The following is a 25,977-nucleotide window of genomic DNA, read 5'->3' on the forward strand; positions in this document are numbered from 1 at the left end:
TTTTTTTACCCACTTTATTTATGTGTGTGTTTCTATAAACATTTTAACTACCAGGTATTTCATAAACCGTAAAAACAAACCTTCCTACCCCCAAAATGCAATCAAACCAGCTTGTCGGTCAGACACCAGCGATGCTGCCAGGGCAGGTAGGTGGTATCCCTAGATAACCTCCTGCTGGGCGTGAGCCAGCAACTCACTGCCTCAGATCCTGAGCGTCTGTCTGAGCGATGGAGGGGAGACAAGTTTAAAGATCTAGTTGCTCTCCTCCTCCAGGGATTCAGCAGGAGGAAAGGGGGGTGAATAAAGAATTTCCCTTGAGGGAAAGTCAGAGTTACCAATGAAGGGGCTGCAACATCCACTTGGAGGATCAGGTGCAGTGACCTTGGCAGGCTTTGGAGCAGCCTCAGGGCCGTGTAGGTGGACTGAAACCACCGACCAAAATGCTCATTCATTACCAATGGCCGAAACGCTCCTTAGCCCCTTGTTTGCCGGGTGCAGGCGTGAGTAGCGGGCGCTTCTTAAAACCGGCTCACTCACTTGCCAGGGTGCAAGTCTGTGGGTGCTGATTCCTCGGGATGGGGGAGCCCAGCTGTAAGGCACGATGGGGAGGGGAGGTGTCAGGGTGGCAGGGGAGGCCCAATCCAGCCGGGTGACCCAGCAGTCATCGCCAAGTACCCCGTTGTCCCAGAGGAAAGCACCGTATCGCACGAGGGATGCAGATCTGCGCATGGTCTCTCAGTTCCCCAGGTTCATGTCTGCACCGTGGATGAGCCAAACCAGGCGGAAACAGATGGCCAGGAATCCAGTGCCCAGGAGATCCCCCAGGGCAGTGAGGTAGGGGATGGAGAAATTATCCGGATCCAGAGCCTTCCTCCACATCAGACGTACAATTAGGTCAGCCACGTAGAGCAGGATTCCCACCTGGGTAGAGGTAAGAAAGGCCCTGCTGTGAGGCAGTAAGAAGGCAACATCCAATCTCCTTCAGCTCACAGCCAAAGTGACATGGTCATGGTCAAGGTACCAGAGCTAACAGGGATCACTGAGAGCTCTCACCATCCCCAGAGAAACGTTGTTTCCCTGCAGGATGCAGCTGCACTGGGATGGATGTATCTGGTTCCTACCCTTTGGCATTGCATTGTCTGGCACCACCCTTGATGCCACTGCCCTGTGCTGCCAGCCACAAGTGTGGAGAACCCCACTTGAACTGCTCACCAGCATCTCCTGCTCAAAATACAAGTCTGGCCACACTAAAAGCTTCTCCCAAAGGTACAGTTCCTACTTCCCATGCCTTGAATTGGACTGCTCCCATTCATTCCACCAGATACAGGGCTGCTCTGAATATGCAGGCAACCCCAAAGGATAACTTCTTTTTTCCATTAGAAATTCAGATCACATGTACTTTGTTTTTCCTAAAAGTCTCAGTGGGCTACTGGAGTTTGAGGCAGTTTTTACATCAAAGTTATCCCAAGCAGCACTGACATGTTAAAAGAATAAAATAATTTCTCTTTTTTTTTCACCTCAACAGTTTAAAAATCTTTGTTGTGATTTCTTTTAATTCCTATTTCATTCCCAATTCTGATAAACAGATGGAAGAAAAATGCTTCGGTTAAAGATTAAAGACTGTCTCGTTAATTGAATTAAGAAGGGAGAGAGAGAGTTTGCTCTCCACATCTGTGGTCCCTCCATGGGAGACCACAGCACATCAGGAACCAAAGCCGGAGGTGGCATTTCTAAAGGTGAAAATTGGTTGAGGGAAAGGGAGGAGGAGAGGTGGGGGAAGCAAATTAAATAACAGAATCACAGAAACTAAAGCTGGCTGGAAACTCAAGAGTTTTACACAGACCCTTCCTTTGCCTCAATTCAGGATCAAATGCACCTGACGGAAAATTTGCTTAACCTCTGCTAAACAACCCTCAGAGCTGGAGATGCCACACTCTAAGCAATCGGTCCCATGGCTTTTTTTTTCTGTTTCTGTTTTTCCCAAGGTCTAACATAAATCTGCCTTTTTCCATTTGAAATCCATGATTTCATATTCCCTCCCTAGTGACCACATAGTAAATGTTATTCTGTCCCTCCCTAAAAAATTTGGTAGTTTAAAGGATATTAACCATATTTTTCTCAAGCCTCTCTTCTTTGGACTAGCTAACCCCTGTCCATTCAACTATTCCTCTGAGGTCATGTCTTCTAGGCTTCTGATCTTTCTCTTTGGGCTTCCTCCAGCTGACCTAAACTTCCCCCCTCATCTTTCTTTCTGTCTTTCTTTACAAAGTATAACGGAGGGGGAAAAAGAATCGGGCTGAATGCATTCTCCTCCACTGGCCTCCATGGGAATCTTTCGGGGTCAGTGGTGTTGCTGGGATGCTGCTCTTTACGCTGTCATTTATTCTGTGTATTTTCATGCTTGGCTTTAGTTGAGGAGTTACCTCGATGCATAAAGAGAAGAATAAATATTTTCCTTTACAACTGTGGCTGTGCTGCTGGGCTTAGGGTTGTGCAAAGGTCGAGAGAAACTGATTGTTTGCACACAGAAGGAATTCACCCGAAGACACGTCGCTGCTTGTAAGGCAAAGTGAGAGTCAGCCACCTCACCCTGCAAATTAATGAATCACTGATTTAAAAGGGCAAGTGAAGTTAGAGCCTCTGTGAGTTCAGGCAAAAGCCACATGCATTTCTGGGTGAGATGACAAAGTTTATAGGCAGGAAAAACAGCAAAAGAGAACAGGCACAACAAATTGAATGAACTGCCCATTGCCTATCCAGAACTTTTATTTTCAAAGATTAACTGCTCAGGCCTGAGTTTTCCCTTCACTTTTGACCTACATGGCCCTGCCCCGATGGATTCTCTAGGTCTTCACCATAATATGTGACACTGGTTTCCAAAATGAGTGGGGAAACCTGCTGGCTGGAGTTCACTGCTTCTCACTTGCCCCTTCCTGGAATGACAAGTAGCAGTCTAGAGATACTTGGAGCTTAGGGACTCAAGGAGTGAACATTTTAAAACAAGGTACTTCCTTGCTAAATGTGTCTCTGCACACTTACTGCAGCTCAGTGGAGGATGAGAACTTGTTCCTCATCTCACATTTGATCCCTCACTCACCCTAAAGTGCAGTCATGCTCATATGGGAAACTAGACCCTCACAACTTGGGTGAAATATTACTGGACCCACAGAAGGTACACAATGCTTGGTAGAAGCACGCCTGAAATGACAGAAAAGGGTGGCTGCTGTTGGATGTTTTACTGTGACTCCTGTTCAACCTGGAGAAGGCTTTTTTTCTTGCCATTTGAGAGGTTCCTTTTTGTCGAGAGTTTGGGGTTTACCTGCAGCAAAGCAGCAGTCAGATAGAACATCACAAAGGTGAAGGACAGAGATGTGTGGCCTCCTTGTAGCAGATGGATGGTGTAGAGGAACACAAGGTGACCTGGGATAACCAGGAGGAACAGGACCCGGGCTGATTTGGAATTCACCTCTGCAGAGGACAGAGACAGAAAGAGGGGTAAGAGCAGCTGCAAAGGGTAGGGGGAGGACAGGACCCATATTTATTGCATAGACTTGGGGCTGTCCCCTCCCACCAGCAACATTGCTAATGCCTTTTCTAGATCACACTGCAATCAGGAGCATCTGCAGGATCAGCCCAGCAGCTTTGTCTAGCACTGAAACTATGTGTCAGGGACTGTGAGCTCCATGCTGATCCACTCTGATTCTCGCAGACACTCCTCTCAGCTGCTCTCTGCCTCCCACAACTTCTGCTCTGTCTTGCTGCAACACATTTTCCCAGATTATAGTCTGATCTAGCACTAACTCCTAACCCAGCAGAGAAAATCAAGAGGAATCTGCAATCTATGAAGACAACAGACCCAAATCGAATTTTGCTGATGCTTAGGTATATCCAATGCTGAAGATGGAGAAATTGCTGATTTTCAGCAAGATTATGGTCTATTCACCCCTCTATCCACAGGTTATGGCTCCAGGTTGGCCATGGTTAAAATGACTTTCTATTAGATCGAATCTAAGATTCTTTTTCAATTACTTTCTTTAGTGCTCCCTGAAGGCTACTTTCTTTCCATGCCAGTGAGCAGTGAACAAGCCTTTTTTTCACGCTGCCCACTGCAAAGATGCTTCTTCTCTGATCTGAGTATTTTCCCTGTAAGGGGGAAGTTCTGCCTTTGAAACCCACCTAGACCTTTTCCAACCAGGCTTGGTAAAGGAGCTATCTGTGGTGACAGGCCTTGAGACATGGACACCTAGGGTTCAGGGTCTACCTGATGAGAAGAATGTGGTGCATGGGTTGGGCCAATTCTGCCTCATCTTGTACGGCAAAACTCCAGGCATGCTCCAGAAATGCAGGAATGTAGAAATTCGGCTGGCCTGGATGGCAACAAGATTCCCTCCAACACCTATGAGGGCAAAACACAGAAAACCTGTAAAACACCTTCAGCACAGCGGGAAACATCAGTCTAAAACCTAGCCCAAGATGAGTCGATCTGCACTCACTTACAAGCTCACAGAGAGCAGCAGTGAGAAAAAGAGGAAACCTGATCCCACACATCAAGGTGATGCTGTGCTATTCACTTTGCAGGAACAGCTCCTAAAAATCAGGAAGGTTCCAGTGATCGTCTCCTTCTGACTGCTGTATTGACAATCTTTTCCCTTGCTCCCCAGCACTGGGTGTAAATGCCAAGTGGCCTCTGGAGATGATGTAATTGCACCTGGTTTGACACAGCCAGTTAAAAACACCTGAGGAAAGCAGTGCAGGCAGTGGCAGATGCTGCTCATGGCCACTTCTTGGATTTACTCATCCAGAGAACCATTATCGTTTAAAAGACAACAAACATCACAGAGAGTGATTATATGTCTGTATTAAGGCATCTGACTTTGTCAAATGAGAAGAAATCATGAGAATGAATTAGAGCCCAAATATGCTAGCTAATTAAAAGGAAATTAATTCCTTCCAGACTGATTAATTCTAGAAAACATGAAAAAGCAGATACATTTTCCAGTAGAAAATAGAGGAATAATGATCTACAGAGTAAACCTCCATCACCCTGAGTATTTTCAGGGTAGAAATGCCGCAGAAAAGATAAAAGTGAGCCAGATGCTGCAGGCTTCTGATGTTTTCCCTTCCTTGAAGAAGAAAGTTTCCATCATTAAATATGAGGTTTTCCAGATGGGAATCAAAAGGCAAATACTAAGACTATGTCGCCATAGCTGAAGATGGAAACTTTCTGAACCCTGCACTGCCATGCTTTGCAGGACTCCCCTGCACAGGCGAAGTGAAGAGCTACTTGTGCAAAGACAGAGAGCACTGCACAACTCTGCCACCGGCTCTGCCAAACACGTCACCTGCCCCCACAGGGCAACGCCTGGGTCAATCATTGTTCAACTAAATTGCTGTTGACATACTTTCCCAATCAGATTCTTTGGGTAACCTTGCTGGAAAGGGTTTGTCAGCAAGGTGGCTGTCTTTACGCAGATCCAGTAAGGTGACAGCTGGGTGACACCCTCTGACACTGCAAGAGGACACCATGATTTGAGAGTGGCATGAGGCCAAGACTACCCTCGGAACATGGGTTTCCCTTGGAATGGGCCTGTCCTACAGGAACATTATAACAGCAGAAAAATAAACCAGTGAATCCTCAGTGATACCAGGATCCCCAGCAGTTTGTAATGATATGTGTGTGTATAAAAGTATTGTGAGGATTCCAATAAATATAAATATACACACAAAAGCTGTTGAGATATATATATAAAAATCACTCTAGATGAAATCCATATATATAATCTTTTATATACATACACATATCTAATCTCAACAGATTGATCTTTTTCAACAACCTGTATAGGGCATGATTTCACAGCTCAAATTACCAAGTGGAGGGAGACTGACAAGGGAAAATGGATTTATTGTGACATCCTAATAGGTTTGATGTTATGAACAGTGTCAACGTAGCTCTCAGAGACAACTATCAGATGCTGTTAACCTTTCCCACAGCTCTGCCAGTATTTTCCAGCCCTACCTGCTGTTTTGCTCCAGAGACGCTTCAAGACATGAGTAAGCAGGGATGTAACAGGGACAAGTAGCTTTGCTTCCACTCATGATGGGAGGAGGGACTTTGAACTCTGACCTCTGTGTAGGGGCAACAGTGGATACCACAACCCTTGGGGAGGAGGAGGAGGTATAAATAAAAGCAAAGAATCCCCCCATGTCCAACCTACCATTAATCACAGGTGTGAAAACTGCCATGCCTTCGAAGTTTGGGTCAGTTACAGTTTTGTCCAGGATGAGCCCACCAATGCTGTTAAAAAAAGGACAGGCAATGAGTGTGGATCAATTCCCATGCTGTGAAAGTAGCACACTGAGATGGGTTACTGCATCTTCCCCATTGCCAGGGCTGGGGAATTCACCCAGGTACTCCTTTTACAGCTCAGTCTCCACCAACAGATAACCTTACAGTTTTTGTTAATGGCATAATGAGTTCACAGAGACCTCCTGGTACACTCATAAGCAAAACTGGTAGTAGTTAGGGAAGCTTTATCACCCTCCCCCAAAGCTTTTTCACACTTCTATACCAGCTTCAGAAGGTTTTAAAAATTCTCTCCCAGATCTCAGTTGGATCTGAAACATGCAGCACAGGAGGAATTAACTACCCGGCTCTACATGAACCAGTCTTTTCTTTTTACAGCTAGATAAAAATGAAGTTGAAGCCTGACAATTTGTGATGGTCATCATCTCTGTTTTCTGTTTCCTGTCTTGCACCCACATGGTGCCTGGATGTGTGAGACTTAAAATGATTTGCTTTTTCCAGTGATTTGGAGGCTCCTTATCTGCTATCTCACAGCCTGTTGGAGGGCCACCAATGGCTCAGAAGCTCTGGACAAATACCCTTCTTCTCTCTCTTCCAGTTTCACTTTTGATGGCCACCTAAGTGAGCACAGGGTCTCTCTGCAGTGTGAATACACGTGTGGGCTTGGGAGCTGCTCCTTGGTTTACCTGCTGATGCTCATTGCAACAATAACCGGTTGCCATCCAGATTTCAGGACTTCAGCAAGAGAAGGGCTTTGCTTGGCAATGGCAACCCAGAGAGGGATCATAACAATGAAGACAGCACAGATCAGAGGAGAAAGGTATTTCACATCTGGCAAGGAAAAGAAATCTTGAATTAAACGCCCATAGCTTCACAGGTTGCCAAAATCAAATTGCACAAAGATGGGAAGAAAGGCAGCGGGACTCTTGCTCCAACCGAGTTATGTTAGCAGAAAAATCACATGAACCATGATGTTCCCCCCAAAACCACCTCATTCCACCACAGAAATCCATACTAAATCCCTGAAATTCACTGCTAGAGAATGCTGTTTGAAAATCAACAGGATTCAAAGCAAGTTATATTTGAAGATGAACAAGTCTCCAATTCCATCTCCAACTAAGAAAGATAAAAAGTTACAAAACTTCTGGCTCTGGGGTACAGATCAAACAGCAGGGCAAGGGGGAAACTCCTGTGTGGAAGCTGTATCACACTTAGGGCAGACACCTCACACCTTCACCTAAAACAAGATGTAAGAGGTACTTTAGGTGGCAAGCTAGTAGAATTTCTGAACAGCTGGTCTGCTCTATAGGAACAAATGTTCTCTTGCACGTACAAGCCAGTTAAGATCTGGGGTTTCTTTTGTGCTAGCTTACATGTGTTTCCATTAGGTGCTTTTTCCATTCAGCAGAGGCATAAAATTGAAGTGATTTTTAGAAGCAAAGGAATCAAAAAATAAGCAAATGTGCAGCACTAAAAGAAAATAAATATGACTCAGAAGCATGAGAAACACCTTCAAGCAATGGGGCTGATGCCAACCCTTTCGATACAAAAATGCTTCATCAACAGAGCTCTCCATCTGGTCTCTGTGTCGGGGCCAAAGGCAGCGGGATGTAATGCCGACTTTGCAGGTAATCTGGGAGATAAAGCAAACTCAAAGTGTTCATTTTTTAAAATGTCTTTGCCAGGGCCTTGGGCTACCTGGATGAGACAGCACTGATGTGATGACATCTTCCATGAATCAAGGGCTCTTACACAAGGAGGTGCACTCTTCATGAGTGGCTTTAGCTGGCGCTGAAATGCCACCACTTCTGGGGTGTAAACAGCTGTAAACACTGTTGTGTCAGTGGACTTTACCCCCTGGAGTCATTCCGGACAGATGGGCTGTATGACAAACTTAGCTGCTATTCTGGGTCTCCTACCCACACCCCTTGTTATTTCGAGCAATTAATTCCTTTTTAAATAATGCAGACACAGAGTACTGGACTCTATCAAACCTTATCAAAGCCCACAGAGAGACTCCTGGTGGGATGAATGGCCTTCAGTCTCCACATTCCAGTTCTGCCACATTCCCTCACAGCCCATAAACAAGCTGAAACCCTCTGGCACAGTTTGTACCTCCATTATGCAGGACTGAGAAGGATCAGAGTCAATTTTTAAAAAAAATTAAAATCTTCACTGGCAAAAGGGTATTTTGCAAAAGGGAACAGTGCTGCATCAGATGGCACATAGTACTCCAAACTTACAGTCTCATCAGTATTTTTGAAGGATACAGTTTGGTAGGACCCAGAAGTTTTCACAGCATGACCATACCTTCCTACACAGTGGGGAGGGAAATTAATTTATTCAGCCACTATCAGTAGTGCCTTCCTCCTACCTGCTTCACTTCATGCTCCCAATGACTTGGTGTTCATATGCTGGGTATTTTCATTCTCAAGAGGGTATTTAAACTACTCTGAAAACTCCACAAATTCCCTTTGGTCACAGCCATGGAGGTTATTATGTTCTTCTGCCCTGTGCTCCCTAGGAGATATTATCTGAGGTGGATTGACTGAAAGACAACCTAGCTTTACAGAGGAAGGTGCAATGGCATCATGGAAAAAGCCTGTTTAAAAAACTGCACTCTGAAGCTCAAGGAGAATTGGACAGAAGCAATTCATAGGCCTCTCCCTTCAGTGTGTGCTCCTTCACTCCCTCACTTGCGTTTACATATGGAACCAGTTATGCAAACTGAGAACAGCTGCCTCGCTGCTTCTGCTCAGTCTGAAGCAACAGTTTGAGTGTCAAATGGTTTTGAGTTTGCTGATCTTTTTATTTTCCCATTTCTGTTCTAGGTTAGGCTCATGGTAAATAGCCCAACACTTTAAAAGCAACAGTCAGGCATATATCACCAAGTAGCAAGATGTTTTGGGCTTTTCAGAATCAACAGATACCCAAGTCTTTGCCAATCAGCAGCACAGCTTAACACCATAGCCATAAGTCCTTCTTAGAGTCCTGCAAACATGAAACACTGCAATCTGCCTTCTTCCAATTTGATGTCTTGTTCATCCGTGACTCCCCATGTAAGAAGGTACAAGAATATTTTACAAATGCTAAAACCCTGAAATTGCTTTGCAAGGAAGGACCTGCTGTTACCCACACACAGAAAATAGTTATGCTTGGCTAGTGACAGATCCAGGAACAGAGTCAGTGTCACATATGCCAACCTTCTGTTCCAAAGCTACACAATATCTGTTGGTCATTTCTTTGACAGATCCCAGTTGTGTTTCTTAGAGCTCTGCCTTCCAGTTTGTTACTAATAGAAACTCTGGAAAAAGCCTCTTTGGTCACCTTTCTACCCCAGTGGCACAACAGCCTCCATTCTGAACCATACCAGAAACAGGGAAGCACCCTGCAGTAATTTCACAAGGATTTGTCCCTTCCTTGCTAAGCTACAATTCCCTGCTAAACACTGTACCTATGTATTTGAAGAGTGTACTGCTGATTCCCGCCAGCAGGGAAAGGGTTATCAAGTCTCCAAGGCTTGCTGCTATGGGTGTGGCAACATTGTCTGGATTGATCCCAACTTTCCTTGCTCCGATGATCACGCCAATCATCACCAGACCTAGAGAAGACACAGAGCAAGCATCAGAGAATGTATCCTGCTGCGTTTCACCCCAGAGCTGCTGTTCTGGCTCCCAGAGGGACATGGGGATCTAAGAAAAGTGAGAAGCAGATTACTCATAGCAGCACCACGCAGCTGGAGATTGGACATCCTCAGGAATTTGCCCTCTTGCTTTCACCAACCCGAAGGGCATGACTGCCCTTATGAACTGCTCCAAAGGCCCAGAGGCACACAGACAAATTCCAGGGATCAAAGAAGATACCAGCAGGCAGCCCAAATGTAGAAGCTTCCCTCCTGAGCAGCCTAATCTCGGCTGCCTTGAAGGAGGACCAAGCACGAAGCACACTCAGAGATAAGCACACAGCAGGCATGCAGCCCTAGTGCCATCCCCTGCTCTGGATTCCACAGCACAAAGATATTTTCCATATTAGACCAAAATTTCTCAAAGTTTGAATCACCAAGGAGCAACGAGCTTCTTTACAGTAGCCTGCATTAGCATGTCAGTCCATCCATCAAACTGACCCCTCATGCCCCAGGGTCTTTGGGACTGCTTTAATTTGCACTGTGTGGATGTTGATGCTCTGAGCATTATGGAGATGGCCCACATCAGCTCTCTTCCCTTGTCCTTTGAGCTGCACCTGGAAAATTCAGCTGCTTTTCAGCATTCTTGGAGAGGAGGGAAGTTTTGCTTGCCAAGGTGAGTTAAGGAGCACAAACCCCAAACCCTGATGAACATGTGGGAATCTCTCAGCCGTCAGATCTCTCACAGGCCTGCAGATAAGCTAACTGGAATAAACCCTGCCTGGCCAGCCTCCACTGCTGTGTGACTAGCAAGGGCAGCCTTGAGACAAGACAAATGACATCTTTTCAAAGTCCTTCCATGGTTGACAGTACACAGCAAAGAAAGCTCAAGAGATGGTGGTTCCCTCCAGCTCGCAACTCCTCTGTACTTGTCTACAGAGCCCCACCAAAGATGACCATACAGAGGATTATCAGCTCTCCCATAAGAAATGCCACATGTGCACCTGCCTTGATACAAAATCCCCTATATAGAAACACATCCTCACACAACATGGCATTTCCACAAGAGTCGTCCTAGACACCCACACTCCCCTCGCCACAGCACAGTTCATGCTGTTTCCCTCCCTGGCCATAAAAATAGCAGCTTCCCGTCGTGCACACCCACACACAGGCTGTCTGTGACCATGTCCAGGGAAGAAACTAATGCCAGCAGCAAGCCTGTGACAGTACAGCAACAAAGCCTGTCTGTGTCACACCAAGCAGGGAGATTGTAGGGAAGAGTAATGAAAGCTGTTTTTAACAACTGCCTCATGCCATGCTTTTCATGAAAGGCATCTACAATCACCCTTTGACTCCAGCTTCAGGATATGCACTTGTTCTAACTTGTTCCTTTCATTTAGAAAACTTACTTTATTTGACTCTGCCAGCTGACTCTATTCAGGGTATCATGCTGCCCTCATATGGCAGACCTACAAACTGATGATCTTCAGGCCACTCAGAACAGATCCTACCATCCAGCCCATCACACTTCCCTTGAAGGGGAAGAGCCAGGGGGGAGGAGTGCCCAGCTCTGAGCTCACAACAGGCAAGCCATAGGGCTGGCCACAACCCTGCCCAGGGTATTGGGTGACCCAAGTCCATCTTGAGCATGGTCTGGAGTCGTCTGCTGACAGACTCTCCATTTCCTGCTTTATGCATGATATTAGTTCACCTTCCTCTAGAGAAAGGGCCAGTGTAGATGGCTCGTGTCACCCAAGAGACATGGAGTAAGTATGTGCATGTTTATGTACTTCCATGCACAGCATGGGGCATTTTTGGTGTGTCAGGTGAAGGACATTTTGATTGCTGCTGTGGATGTCAAGAGCCCAGGGAACAACAGATCATGGGAGAAGAGAAGCGTAGGCAGGATGCAGAGGGGATGAAAGCAGCACACATAGGACTAATGCTCCCTGCATCCCTCCTCCCTCTGCCAGACCAGAGGGATGTCAGCTGGGTCTCCCCAGCAGAAGAGGCAGTTTATTCCACACCTGACTGCTGCATGTTTGATCTGAGGAACCAAAAAGACCCACCAAGTGACAGTGCAGCTATGAAGGCCGTGGTCACGCTGCTGGCACACAGCACAGCAGCCTGGCTCAGCTCCACAGAGCCCTTAGAGATGGCCCCCAGGATCACAGCAGCAACAGCAGCCAGCAGTCCCACCACAGTGGCCTGGACCTGGGGATCAAAAGACAGCTGGTGAGCAATCATCCACTTCTGTTTCCAGGCAGCCCTGGCTCCACACGACTGCAGTGCTGTCACATAGCTCAGAGGGCAAAGCCTGGCACAGATGCTGATTGCTTATGTATTTAAAGCAGCATCCCTGTGAGGCTCCACTAGATTCAAAAGAAAACCTGACAAAGTTTGGAGAAAAACTCTGAAGGCCTGCAAAGGCCAGATAACATTTCGGCAAAGGACACTGAGTTCATCAGCAAAGGAGCCCTGGTCAACACAAAAATGGGCTCCCCATCAAGGTAGCACTCCTGAAAGCTGAGGAAGGAGATAAGGGAAGGCACACAGACACATGTTGCAAGTCTTGTGGTCTTGCCATGTGAAAACTCTAGGCTGGTTGCTGGATTTTAACAAGCAGAAGGAGCTACAAGAGGTACATTTCTCCCACCTCTCCCCTCCTGCCCAAGGCTGATTCCTAAACGCTGTCAGTAAATGACAGGCTTTATCTGGGGGCTGTTGTGAAACAGGGATTGTGATGTAGCTCCCCCTGCAAAAGGAGGTTTTTTATTATTTCAGTTTGCCCACAAAGACAACGAATGTCTAGATGTATTTTGCAGCTAAACTACAAGCTCTGGGGTCACACAGAGCTTTATTGGAAGTAAAGCCCTGGCTCTGCTTGGCTCTGTTGAGAATACCCACCCCAAATCACCAGCTCTGGGTTCAGCACTGCTGGGAAGAGATGCTGTTGGTCTGCAGCATAGCAAGAGAAGAGGGACTTTTTCATCTCCCAGCTGAAGTGACTCACCTGGATAAGGGCTAAATTGCAGGTGGCCATTTTCCATTGCTTCTGGGCATCATCCATCTGTCCGGTGTTAGCCTAGGAGTCAAGAGAGAGACCCTGAAAGCCTGTTTCTGTGGCACAGGTGGCTGCTGAAGGCAGTTTCACCTGGTCCCTGTGGAAAAGAGGCTGTTAAAGTCAGAGAGAGGCAACTGCAGACCATCATCCCCCAGCCTTCCCTGCACTTGCTTCTTGACACTTCTCCATCATGCTCTAGCCCAGTGTCCCAGGGGCATCAGAGGCTCACACTGGAGGTGCAGAGGTATTGCAGGGCACCCAGCTAAAGGTGGAGTGGGCATATCCACCACACCCCACACAGAGAAAAAACTAAACAAATTAAACCAATTTTCCTTCTTTGTTCCCCCTAAATTGCTCTGTTAAGCTCCAAATTCTCCTGAGACATGTAACATAAACAGCCCGAAGTAAACAAAACAGCTTAGGGAGATACAAGAGATCAAATAGAGTAGCGAAAGCTGCTGCACGTTCCAAGAAGCCTCAGTTTGCCTCCCCCGAGTTGGGATAGCTGGGAAGCCCTGGCCTCTCAAGAATCAATACCCACAGAAAAACAATCCAATACTGAAGCTGACAGCTGTGGAGCCCTGTCTTTGTCTCCTTCATGTGTCATAGGGCCCCAAATATCAGCAACTGGCCACCCAGGGATTAATTCACCTTCAAAGCACAGATGGAAATTCTCTGTTCCAGTTACAAAATGAGGGCAAACACATTATTTTAACACTCACACACCACTAGTTTCCACTTAGCAGAAAAGGGCATATCTCATATATATTGTGATTATATAAATGAAGAATCTCCTGATGTCTCCTGCTAATCACCCCCCTCCCCATACACACGCAGCCACCACCTTGTTAACACTCACAGCAGTAGAGAGCCTGGATGCCAGTGTCATCTCAAGATTACCCTTCAGGCCAACCAAGGCAGGAACCAGGATAAACACTTCCGTAATTGTCCGAAACACATCCCAGTGCTGGAAGAAAACAAAGGCAACAACTTCAGTTTATGATGCTGACCAGTCCAATGCTGTTGCTCCACAGGTATCTGCACACGGGGGCAGATGCTGCCCTGGTGCACTTTGTTGTTGCATTTTGGGAGTGAAGGAAGGAATTTTCAGCTTGCAGTGTTCTTTCTCATCTCATACACAATAAACCACTATCCTAACAGGGAAAGGTCTTAAAGGTCTTTCTTCCTGAGGGTAACAGAAGATTTTGGAAAGCCACAAATTAAAATGTGCCTTTTGAATTAGCCAAGAATAACATGAAAAATAATTAGGGTTCACAAGCCAAATGAAATACAGCATGTTCTCCATCCTTTGCACTGACACTGGATACATGAACATCTCTTGCTAAACAGACTCATAAGAATAAACACAAAGATCTGAAAATGATCTAACAACAAAAAGTTGTGTCTGTCTTCTCTCACCAAACTTCAGACTAAGCATCTAAGACTGGTGGTGGAAGGGAAGGAGATCTGTGCATCTCTTCTCCACAAGCAGTTCCTAAATCTTCCTGTTACCAAGTATGTTCCCAGCACAGCTGGAAAAAAGGATTTTGAATTAAGATATCTCATAAGCCGAACAGCTGAGCCAGTATCTTGACTGTTGTTGCTTCTCTGAAGCTGAACTATACAAAGCTGTTGGATCAGCTGCAACACTAGAGATGATCTGAAACCTTAAGAAACTTTGTTGACTGACATGTCTTCCCTAATTTATGGACCATACAGTGCCTTGGAACATAATTCATTCCCCCCTCTGTGCATTCAAGGATGTTGGCAAAGTCCCACTGTAGCCAGAGAGGTTTACATCAGGATGAATTCACAAAATGGGGCAGCTCAGTGTAAAGTAAAACCAACAACCATCTAAGAGCAGAACACAAGAAAAAAAGACTGACTGCTGTGAGTCAGGTCAAAGGTTCATCTAACCCATCCTTAGCTCTACCAGTAGTCAAATTCAGGTGTGTAAAACATATCTACAAATATGACAAGTAAATGGGATAATTCTCCGGTGTGTTTTCCAGCCTATGACTGTCTGTCACAGGGTACAGAGCTGGTGGGGCTTTTCTGCACATTTACCAGTGATGAAAGGATTGCTCTTTCAGGTGCTCATCCAATCTCCCCCCTCCAACCCATGTGCCGCCCCATGGCAACAATTTCCATAGTTTAGCTACGTGTCATGTGAAGGATCAATGTGTTCATTAATTTCATCTTGTCACTCTCTAGTATCCCGTGATGGTCCCGAAATTTGGCACTAGAGAACAAAACAAACAACATATCCCTGCCCACCTGTTTCACGTCCATTGTGACTCTATAAACCTGAAAGTCTAGGAGGTTGGACAGACTCAATAAATGTTGACACATTCAGCTGTCTGCCTGTTAGGAAATACGTGCAGGGTGTAACAGCTTGGTGTTTTGCTTTGGCTGTGCCATGGGAAGCTGTGATAAGCCAATGGTGTGGCTGTCTGCTGGGAAGACCTCACAGCTTCCTTCTCAGGAAGCTGGCATGAAAAGTGGGGCTGAGCCAGTCCTGAGCACGCGGTGCAGGACACCCCTCAGACGTGCAGATAAGAGGCAAAACATTATTATCAATGTAAAAAAGGCATATTTCCTGGTAGTAGTGGCTGGGAAACGGGCATGTTTCAAAATGTTAAAGGTAAGTTAATTACTGTTGAGTAAATAATCAACAACACAAAAATAATCATCTTATTTGACACACTATAATTTTGTTTAAATTCTTAACATGGAACCTAAATACCTGAGGAAAGCTAGGGGTGGACATCTCTTTTAAAGATTAATATCCCCGTCTCTCCTCTTTTTGATTAAGAATAAAGATCCAAACAATCTTTGAATCCTTCAAAAGAAAGAGGAGAAAAAACAGACTTCATAGTCACAATGTTAAAACCCCCACCCATTGAAAATACAGAGATGTGAAGACATTTATACTTTAGACCTTGCATATTTTGCATATAAAAAGACATATAAATAAGAAGTAACAAAACCCCTCAACTCTTTGTATTTCCTGTGCATGTCACCTTTGGGAAATATGATTTTGGTATATTTAGGTAAGCTCCAATACTTTTGTTCATGATGAATTTTGCAGGTTTAAAACCATCATAACAGAAGTTTCAGCATATGAGGTATGATTTTTTGGGACTCTCCCTTATGTATCATTAAACTTAAAGGCTCTGAACGATTAATAATCACACAACCATACCGATAAAAAAAGCTGACTTAATTGCCTCTATTTGAGCCTCATTAGTGACTCACCAACAGCCTAAGGACAGATTCATAATGATTTCTACCACAGTATCCAGGACTCCATCATGTTAGCAACTGCAGAAATACAGAATAAACAGATGATGCCTGTGCCATCGACTTGCAGGAGTGTCAGCTGGAGGAGTGGGTGAGTGGGGCAGGTTAGAGCTATGCAGGCAAGGAATTACTTGAATAAAGACAGCTGAACTAAGTCTAGGAATTGTCTCTGTCCTTGGAGATGAAAACTGTCCTAAAAGGAACAGAAACATTCCATGCAGCATTGCAAACCCACACAGGGACACAGAGCCAGAAAGAGACTCTTTCCAACTTCACATCTCCATAACGGAGCTTCAGCCCTAAAACTGAGCTCTGAAGAAACTTGGTTAACCCCGTGTTCCACTGCAGCTGGTCCCCACGGCAGCTGGATCTGACCAGGGGATCCCTAAGAGGAAGGGAGGCTGTGATGTACTGAGCCAGCCTCCCCAACTGCAGTCCAGCCCTGCTGCAGATCCTCACATTGTCCTCACTGTCCCAGCCATGTCCCGTTACCTCTCCAGAACATCCATCTCCCATGGCAGCAGCTCAGAAGTCTCAGAGGTTTTTCATTGCTCTGAACAAGTCAACAGAAATATCAAAATATCCTGGAGTAAAAAAAGGAAGCCATTACGAAATCCTTTACAACGCCCATCATCTCATGGGCTTTTATCAACAAAGGACAGGGATATCTTATGTCTGTGACTTTTATGTGGACTGTGTCCCACTGCAGTGGCATGGAAGGGGAGAAAAAAAGGGAAGCTTTCCTCCTGAATTCTCTGGTTTGAAATCTGATCATGCAGCTTCAATTTGATTCTTCACCTTACTGTAAAAGAGTGGGCCAAACACTGGCAGGGCCCTGCAAGGTCTCCAGCAATGCCAACCAGCCCAGAATCTGGATCAACCAGCTGGCCAAGGATCACTGGAGCAGATGCAGAAACATCCAACAAGAAAAGACCAGTGCCATGCTATCGGTCCTGCAGAGAGGCTGCATCATCTGCACACCCAGGAAGAGAAAATGGCAAACAGCTACTTCTTTGGGTATCTTTTTATTACAATATGAGAGACTCAGGTTTGAGCCTTAGAGTCAACTGGGTTAGAAAAATCTCTCTTGCTGATTTTTCTTGTAAACAGTAACATGAACAGTTCTTGGTTTCATCCCAGGATGGATCAGAAACTGCTAAAATCCTGGCAAGTTTGATAGGACTCAGAGTAGCAATTTCCACTTTGTTGTCCTCTTTACAGCAACATCAGCCCAGAAAAAGAGAGTGTCAGCTCGACTCCCAGCACAGAACCAAATTATTTCAAGATATTTTGTATGTAATAAAACAAGGGCAGCTGCATTAAACTCACACATACGCTCTTGATACAATCCTTGAGCTTGCTCATATTTCTCCCTGTCAAAGGCAAACACAGAGTTTCCTAAGAACATTTTGCAGTGAATGCAAATAGGATAAAGCATTCCTCAGCCAGACCAACCACTGAAAAAATGGGCAAATCACAGACTCCTGGACCAGAAAAACCTGTAGTTTGAGTGGTGTGAGGCCTCATGATTGGCAATATAAGTCTTACAGTACCTCAAGCAAACAAACTTAGACTCAAGTTTTAGTTGGACAGGACAGTGAGTTTCTAGCTCTGACACTTGCAGCAAGAAAAGTTGAAAATAAACAGTTCAGAGACAAAGAAGCACAGAAGAATATTCCAAACCTTTAAAGGCTAAGATCTCTGGATTTTCCCAGCTACTGGTTTTGTTTTTAGATGTTGTTGATACATGGTTGTTGACATTGTGGCAGTTCACCTCACTAACATCTCTCCTATGCCAACCGTGACTCTCAATGCACTGGGCTGCCTCCTCTGGGAACTGAACCTATGGATTGATGGCTTCTTTTTCAATACAGTTGGAAAGACCTTCACCAACAAATACAGTTCCTATGGTTGCACTTTATGTGTGACTCCATTTCAAAGAGTCTAATGAACAAATACACAAACTAGGCTGCACACTGGTATTTAAAGGACACATGCAACATGGTAAACATGTGTTTTCCATCAGTTTGGATACAGTTACATTTTTGAACAGAGACCAGTTCTTAGCAAGTGTGTTCCATTTCTTCACTCCAAGGCAAGTACTATGTCTTTATCCTTCTCTGAGATAACTGCTAACTACTAACATAACATCTTGGGTACTTTGAGAACTTCTGTAATGCTGCAGGACAGGTCTGTGCCTAAGCACGGCACAAGGTGGAGATGACAAACAGCACAGCAACAGTGTGTGCCACTTCAGTTAACCCTTCTTTGATATTCCTCATACTCCCTTTAATTCAACTTCTCTGTCTTCTTTGTTTCTTCTAATGCAAGAAAAAAACAGCAAGGTATTGTCTTTCCAAACATTCAAGTATCCATATTTAGCTTCTCTTGTGGTATTAATGCCAGAGAATCCAATGTACTCCAGTGAGCTCAGACTGCAGGATATATCCTTGGGAAACTCTGCCAGCCTTTAGATTTGTAAATCCACTGGCATGAGACACCCAAACTAGATCAAATTTTACATTTCTATTTGTGCCACTGGTACAAAGGAAAGACCGATGGGATAGATTCTGGTAGTGGGCACAATGTTGTAAATGCAGCAGCACTCCCTGGAAGTCAATGGAAGTTATTCCAAATTTATACCCACCTCAGAATCTGCCTGAGAAGCACTCAGTTGGTAGGCAATGCTAATTGTTTTATGCTGGCAAGCCTCTCATAACAGTATCTAAATGCCTTCTAGACCAAAGATTACACTAGGTTGTTTGCAAAGATCTGAAAGCACGGGCTTTCTTTCTTCTAAGACAGGTAGCTAATAACAACCCTGACCTAGATCTCCTTATCAGCAATTTTTGAAGGAAAAAAATAATATCATGCAACAGGGGAATGTGCTGCAGTCTGATCCAGTTGCTTCATAGCAGTCACCACCAAAGTGTTTTAGCTCAATACAGAAGAGGGAGCACCCAGTCTAATGCACCAAGGGCAGTGTTACACAGCCTGTCTGAAAGCTGCTATCCCACTTTACAAGGAGCCCAGCTACTGATCTAAAGAATATGAATAGTGTCTTTCTAGCTCAGGAAAAAGCCTACAGCCATCCTGCTGACTGGCTGCTAGGACCACACAAATTAAAAACAAAAAAGCACAAATACTCAAGGTCAGTGTCTTAGCCCCCCCTCTCACTACAGGTTTCCTAACCACATGCACCTACTTGAACAACATCCATCAAGAGGCCAGCAGCTACCATTCCCAAACCAGCCAGAAGGAATGGCACGAAAATCTGGGAGGCAATGGAGAATGAAGTCTCTGGGAGAAATCCACTAGCTGATCTGGTCAACTTGCAGGTGAAACCTCTCAGCTTCTTGCCATGGAAGCACAGTTCCAATTGTAACTGAGTGACCACCATGGTCACACACTGTTACCCCATGCTCAGCAGGGAAAATGGAGGGAGATCAGGACATCATACAGATCCTTCTTGTAGCTCTCTCTGAAGTCAGAAGAAATGTTTTTCCTCAAACTACAGCAACGATGCCAAATTGGTTTAGCTTCTTCTTCTCTTAGGAGCACATCCAGAGGATTGCAGCAAGGGTATCCTCCAAAATTGATTCAGCTGGGTTGAGCTCAGGTGGCAGAAAACTTGATGGACACAATTTCTCTGATTTATATCCAGGGGGAAATTAAAAAAGAGAAGAGAAGACTGTAGAGACGTCTGAGGATGAATAGAAACGAGCCCACACCCCATTCAGCTCCCACCACTTCGGCAAAAACCAGTAAGACCTGCTCAGGCTACGGCACTGAAAGAGTGACAGGTCATGCAAGAATCCCTCAGCGTGCTCAAACGCACTGGTGTCCTTTCTCCTCGGGTTACATTTCTTGTCAGACCGTGGCTTGCGTTTGATATGACGGTTTAATATGTAAGCCTGCTTGAACCGGCCCAGTCCCTTCACTCCCACCGTAAGCACCACTGAACTTTTCTCACTGTCCCAAGGCCGAGGAGGTGGGGAGTCAACAACCCTGATCCATTTTGCGCTTCTTCAAGGTGAAGAAAGGTCAAGGAAAACACGGGGCCACGTTTCTCACAGCCGACGATATAACACAGGTCTCATCCCCAGGCAAGTGACATGGCTGAGCCGGCTGGTGAGAGAAGATCTGCACTTCTGGACCCCGGCCCCTCGTGTCCCCTCCGTGGTCTCTGCAGGATATAACAATCGGTCTGTGCCAGCTGTACCTCTGAATGACTGGCTCTCAGGGGAAAAAAAAAGTTCAGAGAACCAGCCAATAAGCTTCAAAAGTGAACACCCTTATCTGCTGTCATCACTTCAACTTTCTGCTAGTTTGCAAAGGCCAAGATAAGAGTCATAGCCAGAGCTTATTTAAGGTAGCTCCATAATCTCACTACACCACAGGCAAGGGAGAGAAAGGACACTCTCTGATCTGGTGTCCCTTCCTGTCCTAAAGTGAAACACTCTGCTTCTGCATGCTCCCAGGAAGCTGCTGCCTTTGAGAGAGGGGATCTCATCCCAGAGATTCCATGACAAAGCATCTGACACAGGGTCAAAAAACCAGTGCTGCACCATGGCCACATACTGCCAAAAAAGTTTATCCTGTTCAGTAAAGGCTTCAGCTCGAAGTCACACATGTAGGGAAAGGAGTCAGGATATTATGTTGGGGATCCTTTCTAATAATTAATTTGGGTAGACTAATTGAATCAGAGGGTCAAAAAGTTTTAAAAACACAATTTAGGATGGATCAACCTCTTCCCAAACACTCTCTGCAGAGAGATGTAAAGATTAATGACTTGTGGACCTTCCTTCAAGGAAATAAAAGACAATTTTTGGAAAACTACCATAGGTTTTCAAGGTCTAATAATGTGCACACCTAGTCCCACACGCTGCTGTATCAGTCAACTGGATTGATGTCAGGCAGAAACAATAACGTAAAGAAAATATTAGTGAGTCTGAATGACTCAAATGCCATTAAAAAACAGAGCAGCAACACTGAAGCGTCAGACTAGCAGGGTTTATGAGTTTATCAGGCTTTGGCTCTCCCTGTTTCTAAGCAAGCACCATAAAAAGCCCTCAACCGATGAATCAGTATGCAGAGAAGGTAATTGGTGCAGGTGACTCGCGTGTGCACACTGGGTCATTTTATTATACATTTAAGGAGCCTCTGATAAAGATCCGCACCATATTTGTCAGCAGAGAGATGCCTCATATTTTCCTGGCAAAGAGATATACCATATTTGTCCACAAAGAGATGCATCAGGTTTGGGAAGAAAGAGAGAGTTGCTCAACAGTGGGAAAAAGATTATAGTTAGCAGGAGAAAAAAACTATAAACCAACCACCTTATTTTCATACCACTCTTCAAGGCAAAGCCTGAGGAGGCACACTGCTGCCCTTCTCTGCACACAGATGCACTGTATCCCCATGCTTGCAAACTAGCCAATAAGTAGCATTGCCTTGGAGGAGTCAAAGCAGAAGCAGACTTTGGTGAGTCCTGACCCTGATCTAGGGCCTCCATCCACTGCCACGGTACAAAACACGGAACAGAAAGATGACAAGTGCCAAAGAACACAGTTTCATATGTACGTCATCATCCCTGCAAAGAAGAGACAGGAAGACAAGTGAATGCTTTTACAACATGCCTGTTAGCAACAAGCAGCACTAGTCCAACACTGTGGACTCATGGGATGACAACACTTTGCAGGGACTGCACGTCCTATTTGTTTGAGTACTGTCACTCCTGACTCTTCTCTTCCCCGCTTTGGGAAAGGGCAAAGAAGAGAAGTTAAGTGGGGAGACTGAGAGCAGGCAGATGCAGAGCCCCACAGCATCCATTGTTGTTCTACAGAAACAGCAGCAGCCAGGGCAAAGGCCAGGACTGGCTCAGGAAGGAAGGGCAGTTTCCAGCAGCAGCAAGTCCATGATGAGACATGCTCAAGTAGCCCACGATCATGCAAAAACAACCTGTGTGCTAGTGGCCAAAGGCCTGTGCTTTCTATGAGATGTGGCATGGGTTGATTTCCCAGACTCTAAGCACTAACATGACAGCTCTTTATGAGCTCTTTCTTTGCAAAAACAGAAAGCAGACTTTTGCAGTTTCAGAGGAGTGTGAGGTTTGCCTCGCATTCTGTTCGTATTAGTGGCCCAGTTCTTCCTAGAAAAAAAAATTAAAAAACCCAAAAACAACTCCCAGGGAAGAAACATTGAAAGAAAAGCACTCCTTCAACGTCATAAACCCATCTGCAACTTATTTCACACTTTAATAACTCACAACAGGAAGCAACATACATTTAATGTCAGAGATCCATAGGACTGGGCAGGTCTAAACAGTCTAAAATATAAAATTGGAAGTGGCTGCTCAACACTCAAGAGTCTCAGAATAATGTCAAAGGAGACACGAAGTAGTTTGTCACTGGGTTCTGGCTTTGCCTTGGCATTTTGTGATCTGATGAGACATTCTGCTGGGTATTGAGTACATGCTAAGGTCAGTTAAGGATACTGTGTCACTCCTAAGCCTTTATAGCTCTTCTAGCTTAGGGAGATCAACCCTGGGTTAACAACAAAGTAACACAGCTCCGGATTTGTGAAAGTTGTCAATGCAAGCATAGTGGTTTCAGTGTCACTGTATCGATAGGTCAGAATAGTCTGACCTCACAGCTAGTTAGTCAAATAACAAGGGTTAACAAAAAGGCATGCAGTAGTGAGAGTCACCCAGAGTGCAAAGGCACAGCAATTTATAATCTGGAAATTAACTGCATCTTTAAACTGCCTAAAATCAGGTGCTCTCCACTATCTTAAAGCTCTGTACTGCTGCACCATAGGAGGGAAGGTCTCATCCTGACCATCATAGAATCAGAACCTGAACTGGAAGAATTCAAGTCATCTGTATGAGGCCTCAGTCAAGGATGTGGTGCACAGGCTGGGCTGGGCTGGTTGTATGAAGTGTTAGCAGTGCTGGGCTGGCTGATGCCTTGCACAATGAAGCAGTAGATGCAGGACTATCCAGAGCTACATCTGTGAGTGATGCTGCTCTATCTACTGCAGGAAAGCACTGTGTCACCACAGCCCTTGGGGCTGCAGGTCACCCACCCTCTTTCAAGGACCAAGGTGAGGTCTTTGCACAGGACTGCACATTCCTACATAGATACCTCATGTTCTTTGTGTACACTTTAGCATCATATTTTCTTTTTTCTCCAGGGCAGAAAAGGGGCCAAAAAAGTCCCACATGCTGTCTCCTGAGAGCCACACAGAACTACTTAGTAGCTGACTGAAGGACATGGTGGCATGTGAAACTGCTGCAAATCCTCCCTTACTGTGTCATTCACAGAGCAAATCCTCTGCCTTCAAAGAAAAGTCCCCCACCTATCCCGTATCAGGTATGTCAGATGAGTTTCTTTCCCTTACCTGAACATAATCCAAAACCATGCCTGCCAAGACCATGCCAAGCCCAGCTAGGAGGTATGGCAGGAGCACTTGCAGGCAAATTGAGATGGCTGACTCTTCCTGTGACTTTGCCATGGCCACTTTCTCCTCAGCCAACAGCTTCTGCTGTGCATGCAGAGAGACATCCTCTGCCTCCTGGCCGCCAAGTCGGCTCTCTCTGTGTTTGCCCTTGCTCCTTCCTTTGTGCCTGGATCGCTCTCCATTCTTAGTCCTGCCCTCTTTCCTCCTCTGCCGAACTTCCTCACCTTTCATGGTGGCTTCCTTGAATCACAGTTTTTCTGAAAAACAAAGTGAGGAACAATGAGATAACAAAAAGAAGTATCCGGCACATGAGAGACAGGAAATCCTTTGGTATTTTGTGTACTCCACTAAACTGAAGGCAAATAACCACCTACTCCCCAAACCCAAAACACTCTGCTGGCCCAAATACTAGTACTTTCAACTTTGTATAGCATCCAACCAATCTCCCTTTCTGTACCAGCATCTCATCCTAGGCCTGTGTTCACCCTGGAGTGCTTGCTGTGCATCATGGCTCTTACCCTGAGAACAAGTAGAAGAATTCAGAAGACGTTGCACATGGCCTGAACCCTTGGGAGTTCTTGAACCATTGTGAGTCACGAGAACTTATGAACCCAGAAGAATTCAACCCTTTTCAAGCTCTGACCCCCAGCCAAGAAATGGGAGCAGTTGACATCTTTATACTGTAGCATCCTACAGTCACACAAAGGACTGGCATCCAGGTATGTACTATGCATAGTACCTAGCATAGTACAGCTAGATGTCCACCACTCCTCAGTAACAAGGTAATTCTTTGATCTTCTCTCTAATCTGGATACTTCTCCTTCCTTTTGTGCCTTACTTGACGTGCATACACCACATGACTCATCTGTCTATAGAGAAGCTGCAATGACCCCACACCATCTTATAAGAAAAAAATAAACATGAAAAATTGTTACCATTAGCCCTGTTCCTGCCATCACATCTCATTTCTTGATAAAACTGTCATTCATACTGCCTGTCCCACTGCTGGCCCAGGCAGTGCCCTGAATCTTTCCCCATCACCTGCTGCCAGATGTTCCCTGATGCTCTCATTTCCAGGATGGGCCCCCAGCGCTCTGAGCCCCTGCGCTACCCCAGGTAGGGACCAATCCTCTCCTTGCCCAACATCTGGCGACCAGAGGAAACTGCTGGGAGGCCCCAGCCACGGCTGGGGAGGGGGAGGGCGGAGGGATGGACAAGACAAAAGTCCCCCTTGGCGGGAGGAGGAAACGCGGCCCCCGCTCCCCCGCGGCGCTTACCGGCTCGGTGCCCTGCCCGTGCCCTGCCCGCGGCGGGGCTGTGCCCGCAGGCCCGCGGGCGCAGCCGGGACGATGCGAGCGCGGGAGGCGCCCGCCACATCTGGGCGCGGCGGACGCGGCTCGGCGCCCGCCCTGCGCGGCGGCCGCGGGTTCGAGCCCGGCCCCCGCCCGCGGAGGCGGCGCGGTGCCGTGAGTGGCAGCCGCCGGTCCTGCCCCAGCGCCGAGCCCGCACCGCGGCTGCCGCAAGCCCCGCGACGCGCTCATCCCCCTGTCTGTACCAGGGCGGACAGCCCGAGGCGGGGAGGGAGGACTCCCAGCTGGGACGGGTCCCGCTCGGGGAAACAGCCCCCTGGAAGGCAGCGCTCGGGATGCCCCGAACACCCCCCGCTCCCCACCCCTCCGGGCCTCCTGCCGCCCCCAGAGCCCGTGGCGGATGGTAGGGAAAGGGTGACAGCTGTCAGCGTGGGCAGCGCAAACAGGAGGCTGCAATTAAGAGCTGCGGAAAGACGTTTCCTCTGTTTGGGTTGGGTTTGGTTTTTCTTTTTTTTTTTTTCCCCCTCCTTATTTTGGCATTTGCAAGAGCTCGTGTTGCAAGCTTCCTGTGCAAAAGCCTGCCTCCACCAAAACTCCTGTTGATTTGGTTTAGTTTTTCTTCCCCTTCCATTTTGAACCAGCATGTTAGAATTGTAATTGCAGCATCTGTCACATTTAAGCACATAAATCTCATTAAGCACTGAAGTAACCGTACTCATGCAAGTCTCCTGAATCATGCAGCTCAAATTTCCAGAACAATTGAGGATATTAAATCATACCTCAGCACCAGAGCAAACTTATATCCTGCTGGAGTCTCTCAGATGTCATGCTACGTTAAAGGGCTCTTACAGATAAAACGGTGCCTCTGGCTCAAAGCAGGGCACACCAAAAGGGGTTGAAGGTTTTTGTAAAT

The 25,977-nt window shown here is 46.1% G+C and overlaps 1 protein-coding gene across 4 annotated transcripts; it reads right to left on the reverse strand.

Annotated features, from left to right (window-relative positions):
* On the reverse strand, nt 1-25,977 carry SLC41A3 (solute carrier family 41 member 3). 4 transcript variants are annotated; one of them, XM_027700354.1, is made up of 11 exons: nt 25,844-25,977; nt 23,695-24,011; nt 13,850-13,957; nt 12,940-13,011; nt 11,996-12,140; nt 9,759-9,905; nt 6,991-7,135; nt 6,216-6,295; nt 4,262-4,396; nt 3,320-3,468; nt 1-921 (listed from the first exon to the last, which is right to left on the reverse strand). In XM_027700354.1, exons 2-11 carry the CDS (start codon nt 23,983-23,985, stop codon nt 736-738), a joined length of 1,458 nt encoding a protein of 485 aa, XP_027556155.1. In that variant the 5' UTR covers nt 23,986-24,011; nt 25,844-25,977; the 3' UTR covers nt 1-735. The 4 variants fall into 4 exon arrangements, with proteins under 4 accessions (XP_027556155.1, XP_027556156.1, XP_027556158.1 ...); XM_027700355.1 differs by lacking the exon at nt 25,844-25,977 and adding an exon at nt 25,032-25,116; XM_027700357.1 differs by lacking the exons at nt 23,695-24,011; nt 25,844-25,977 and adding exons at nt 15,058-15,232; nt 19,499-19,609.

The sequence above is a fragment of the Neopelma chrysocephalum genome, unplaced genomic scaffold, assembly GCF_003984885.1.
Source record: "Neopelma chrysocephalum unplaced genomic scaffold, ASM398488v2 Primary Assembly neopelma1_147, whole genome shotgun sequence".
Classification (NCBI taxonomy): Eukaryota; Metazoa; Chordata; class Aves; order Passeriformes; family Pipridae; genus Neopelma; species Neopelma chrysocephalum.

Excerpts from the sequence above, each read along its gene's own strand:
- SLC41A3 (XM_027700354.1), bottom strand. The coding sequence starts at position 23,985 with ATGAAAGGTGAGGAAGTTCGGCAGAGGAGGAAAGAGGGCAGGACTAAG. Across the intron at positions 13,012-13,849 it reads CATCCAGGCTCTCTACTGCT|GCTAACACCGGACAGATGGA; the intron begins GTGAGTGTTAAC and ends CTTGACTCCTAG. Across the intron at positions 12,141-12,939 it reads GCAATTTAGCCCTTATCCAG|GTCCAGGCCACTGTGGTGGG; the intron begins GTGAGTCACTTC and ends TTTGATCCCCAG.